General features: G+C 39.0%; 1 protein-coding gene across 1 annotated transcript in view; it reads right to left on the bottom strand.

The window, feature by feature from the left end:
- The window catches only part of coq5 (coenzyme Q5, methyltransferase), an 8,613-nt gene extending 8,197 nt beyond the window's left edge, over positions 1-416 (bottom strand). Inside the window, exon 1 of the mRNA XM_063018282.1 lies at positions 227-416. Coding sequence (XP_062874352.1) covers positions 227-416 — 190 coding nt within the window. The remainder of the gene's footprint in view (positions 1-226) is intronic.
- Between the last annotated feature and the right edge of the window lie 1,003 nt (positions 417-1,419).

Raw genomic sequence — 1,419 nt, 5'->3', positions numbered from 1 at the left:
ATAAACAAATATAATATAAAGGAACTTCTATGCCTCCAACTGTGCAGCAACAGTTTAGGGAAGGCCCTTTCACTGTTCCAGCATTGCTGTGCCACTGTGCACACAGAAATCTCTATAAAGACATGAAGTAAAGCTCTATTTAAAGAATCTTCAGTGTCCTGAGGTTGGAATGGTGCACAATGATCATGTGTATGAAGGATTCTGACAGATCTGATCAGTTTCTCACCTCTCTGTGTTTTCTCCTCTTCTGTCACCGACTCAAACCCGAAATGTGCGTCCTTCCTCTCCGGTTCCCCGCTGTACCTGCGGTATATCACCCCTCCGGCATGTTCAGCTCGGTTTTTACACACACAGCTGATATTCTGTGTTTTATAATGAAAAACGTTCCTAGTTAGCAGTCTAAAGGACACCGCCATGCTGCTTTGAGTGCTGATTGCGTCATAAATAAGCGACACGAATATAAAGAGTGTTTGGTCATATCTGAGCGACTTTGTAGTTCTTGTAGTTTTCTGACTGTTCGGCTCAATTTCAGCGTTTTTATTCATTTAAAATTAGCCTGGATTACTTAAAACTGTATCCAAGTGTCTAAAATAACTTAATTTACCACCAAAAGCCACCTAATTTTATATAATGAACTGCAGCAATTAATTTCCCGTCATAACGTGGGTCTGGCGGTAAAAAAACACAATATAAATCTATTCATCACAAAAACACTAATAATAATAATAATAATAATAATAATAATAATCATCATAATCATCATCATCATCATCATCATCATCCCTGGGTGTGACTAAGTAAGTTGAACGGTATATATATGATGCCCTCTAATGTACTGATCTACAGTCCTGCATGTTTCTAGGTAGGCTCTGGATCACAGCAAACCTGATCAGGATAAAGCAGTTACTTATTTACAATAATAGCAGGGTTAGCGCTCAGGTGGTGCTAAGCTTCTTCAAATCTTCAGCGGTGCTATTCACTGGTCGGGTATCTATATACAGACATGATTGGCTGTGTCTGAGGGGGTACGGAAAAGGGACCTGCATTAACCTGGCTGTCTGTTTAGGGTGTGTTACTGTGATGCACCTGCTGATTGTGGGAAAGCCTGACCCACTGTGACCCTGATCGAGATACCGGACCCCTAAATAAATTGATAATAATAATAACAGTTAATTTAATGACAACAACAGACTGTAAGATCAGCTTCATATCAGACATGAGATGGTATTTTATTTCATGGCAGTCTGGCAATCTCAGTAGTTTCTGTAACTGCTGTTTTCTGTGATGGAAGGGTTGAAAAAGTTTATTGTGGGTTTACTAAGAATCTGCTGGTCCAAAAAATACACAGACAGCCACTTAATTTATTTATTTGGTGGTGCAGAAAGTTATATAATGTCATTTTATTATAGGTCATGCAGT

This window comes from Trichomycterus rosablanca, chromosome 21 (genome assembly GCF_030014385.1).
Source record: "Trichomycterus rosablanca isolate fTriRos1 chromosome 21, fTriRos1.hap1, whole genome shotgun sequence".
Classification (NCBI taxonomy): domain Eukaryota; kingdom Metazoa; phylum Chordata; class Actinopteri; order Siluriformes; family Trichomycteridae; genus Trichomycterus; species Trichomycterus rosablanca.
The sequence above is the reverse complement of the archived record's forward strand: the minus strand, read 5'-3'. Positions and strand labels throughout refer to the sequence as shown.